Source organism: Artemia sp. Qi Xiang Cuo, chromosome 14 (genome assembly GCF_049724085.1).
Source record: "Artemia sp. Qi Xiang Cuo chromosome 14, ASM4972408v1, whole genome shotgun sequence".
Taxonomy (NCBI): Eukaryota; Metazoa; Arthropoda; class Branchiopoda; order Anostraca; family Artemiidae; genus Artemia; species Artemia sp. Qi Xiang Cuo.
The window spans coordinates 54,576,859-54,579,877 of record NC_142807.1 but is presented as its reverse complement, the minus strand read 5'-3'; the positions used below and the strand labels follow the sequence as shown (position 1 = coordinate 54,579,877).

At 44.3% G+C, this 3,019-nt stretch overlaps 1 protein-coding gene across 1 annotated transcript; it reads left to right on the top strand.

Annotated features, from left to right (window-relative positions):
• The first annotated feature begins 818 nt into the window (after window positions 1–818).
• Window positions 819–2,165, top strand: LOC148944641 (uncharacterized). The gene has a single exon (XM_089099978.1). It carries the CDS (start codon window positions 819–821, stop codon window positions 2,163–2,165), a length of 1,347 nt encoding a protein of 448 aa, XP_088956104.1.
• Window positions 2,166–3,019: the final 854 nt, after the last annotated feature.

The window sequence follows — 3,019 nt, the reverse complement described above, 5'->3', positions numbered from 1 at the left end:
CCAGTGGCCCGTTATTTTGCGTATGGGGGAACCAATCGAAGTTCAGGGACCAGTCATTGAAATCAACCAAGGAAGCACACTTGTGTTTCTGTAAAGAGGCATATCACAACAGTGTTAAGCGATCTTCGGTCCCAGAGAGGTTGGGAGGGCTGCGTTTTGTAGGCCATGTCCTAACCAAGAAACATGCAACATTTTATCCCTCTCAGATTTTTCCTTCATGGGGAAAACCAAGAAAGAAGTTTTGCCCCCCCAACCACATCCCCTTTCAGAGTAAAGTTATGAAACATAGCCGAAATAATCGGTTATGAAACATAGCCGAAATAATCACGAATAATTAATGCTAATTTTATAGGAGTCAAGTCGACAAACTTGGCTTCGCGGAAAGCGGAGCTGGTGTTGGCTGCTCATGTAGCCTGTCACTCGTCGGTGAGAAAAATCGACCATCTTTCTACCATCATCAAAGACTTATTTCATGGGCCTAATGGTGAATCGGTGAGGCTAAAAAGAACTAATTGTTCCGCTCTCATTAAGAATGTGCTTGGACCTGAAACCCTCAAGGAGATAGTGGCTGACATTGGAGATGGTAAGTACTCTCTAATACTGGATGAGTCAACTGATGTCTCTACAATGAGGTTCATGTGTATTTGCATTCGATATTACAGCCCGAAGTTGAAAAAGATAGTGTGTACTGCCTAGGAATGGTTGAAGTACCATCAAATACAGCTATTATACTCCACGCAGAACTCACAAAAGTTCTTGCAGAGTGCAAAGTACCTCTCAAAAACCTGATTGGTATTGGTACTGATGGGGCATTTAACATGTGTGGCGCAAATCACTCTCTATTTACATTGCTGAATGCAGATGAGTTACCCCACCTTCAGCTTTTCAAATGTGTTTGCCACTCTCTGCACTTGTGCGCTTCCGAGGCGGTGGAAGAGTTGCCGAGCAACCTAAAATTTATGCGCTCGGAAACGTACAAGGGGTTTAGCGTAAGCCCGTTGCGAAGGAAAGCGTACGGCCAGATATATAGGCTGATAAATCATGGAAATTCGCCTCTTAAAATTGTGGCCCCTTCAAGTACACGCTGGTTGTCGCGATACACCGCAGTGTGTAGAGTTGATGAGCAATACCTTGAACTGACAACACATTTCCGCATCGCCAAGGAAAAAGAGTGGTGCTATACTGCAAGAACTTTACACGAAAAGTACAGTGATAAGCGCAACCGTGTATACATTGTCTTTCTGAAACCGCTCTTGGCCGACTTTCAGAGGGTGAACATACTATTTGAACATTCGAATGCAGACCAATTTCGTCTGTTTCAAGAGCTGAAAGATTTGGTCTTGGGCATCCTGCGCAGGATCCTTCGACCGTGTGCAGTGTCCCTTAACGTCAACCTTGAGTTTCTAATTGACTACCTTCCTGTCGACCAGGTAGACATTTGGCATTTGTTTCTTTCTGAACTCAGCGAAGGTGATATTCCAAGCGAGATGAAAGAGGAAATAAAGCTTCGCTGTCACGGCTTTCTCAAGACGGTTGCAAGGTCAGTTCTGAAACGTTTACCTCTTGCCATTGATTCCCTTCTGAAATTGAGAATTCTCTCTCCGACAATATGTTTATCTCAGACTAGACCCAGATTCGCCGACCTACCTCTTAGTGTGATTCCAGTGACAGAATTTGGAGACTTGGAAAACCAGTGGAGACGCCTGCTCGAGGTTGACTGGAATGAACATTTTGGCGGAGAACTTCGAAAAGACTCCTCTGATTTCTGGGTCCACGTGCTTCAGTTTCACGACCCTATTGGAGAGCCAGTCTTTCAGGATTTGGCAAAGTGGGCATTGTCGTTGCTGAGTTTGCCTATCAGCAACGCAGTTGTTGAGAGAGCGTTTTCTATGATGAACATTGTAATGTCAAAGCTTCGGAATAGAATGCTTTTACCAATGCTAAACGCAATTTTGATTTTTCGACTGTGGATGTCTATCAGTGGCCACTGCTGTTCGTCATTCGTACCATCGACCAAAATGACTTCGTTCAACAGTTCCATATATTCGAAAAATGGAGCTGAAAATGCGTCTGACAGTGGACGATGTGGCAGAGCTGATGTGCCTGACGCTGACGGCGAAGAAGATGAACTTAGTGACATCTTAGAGGCATTTGGTCAATCTTAAAGGGCTATGAAAGACGGATATTCTTAATCACCGAAAATTCTACTCTGGAGCATTTTTTTCCAAACTGCCACTTTTTTTTTAGTTTTCCCGTCATAAAGCACCTTAAAAGGTACGCACTCACTCAACGACTGGCAGCCAGAGTTCAGGGAGTCATCATGCACTAAAGGTCAATATAATTATGATGAGTTCTAAACTTCAGAAATCTATGAGTGAGTTGGCTCTCACAGCACAGCAACGAAATTCATTTCTTAGTTTGTCTTACGTAAAAGTATCGAAATTTATAACGCGTGTCATTCCCAATTTGGCCCACGATACTTCCCATCCATATTTAAAGTGGTGGAATGTTCGGACTTCGTTAAAATGTGGCTCATCAATCAGGAAACTGGAGATCCGTCCCAGCAAGAACAAATAAAGACTAAGAACCTTCGTCTCCCTATCTCGATACTACAACCATGCGGAGTCGAATAAAATATGGCTGATACCCGGCGAATTTGAGCGGAGGTGGAGCTGGCGTGGAACAGTACAATTCGTTACCTCTACAACTAGCTCATCGCACTACAGCCCCGGAGAAGAAAAATTGAGTGATAACAAGTGAAAGTGTTTGATTGTACTAATCATACACTCCTGGAGGCCTGCTACGGTCTTTTCCTCGCAAACGCGCGGCGGCAATGAGGGAAAGTAGACGGCCATCAACTCAGTGCTCAGCCAGTTCTCAAATTGGCTCCACCTCAACTCAGATTTTATGGGTTATCCAATAGTCGGTGCATGGACCAATGACGGAGGTTCTACTCAGTCTTATTTGTTCTTGGTCCCAGGGACGTATTGTGGTTCGTGATAGCCAATTATGACCCTGG

Excerpts from the sequence above, each read along its gene's own strand:
- LOC148944641 (XM_089099978.1), top strand. The coding sequence starts at position 819 with ATGTGTGGCGCAAATCACTCTCTATTTACATTGCTGAATGCAGATGAG.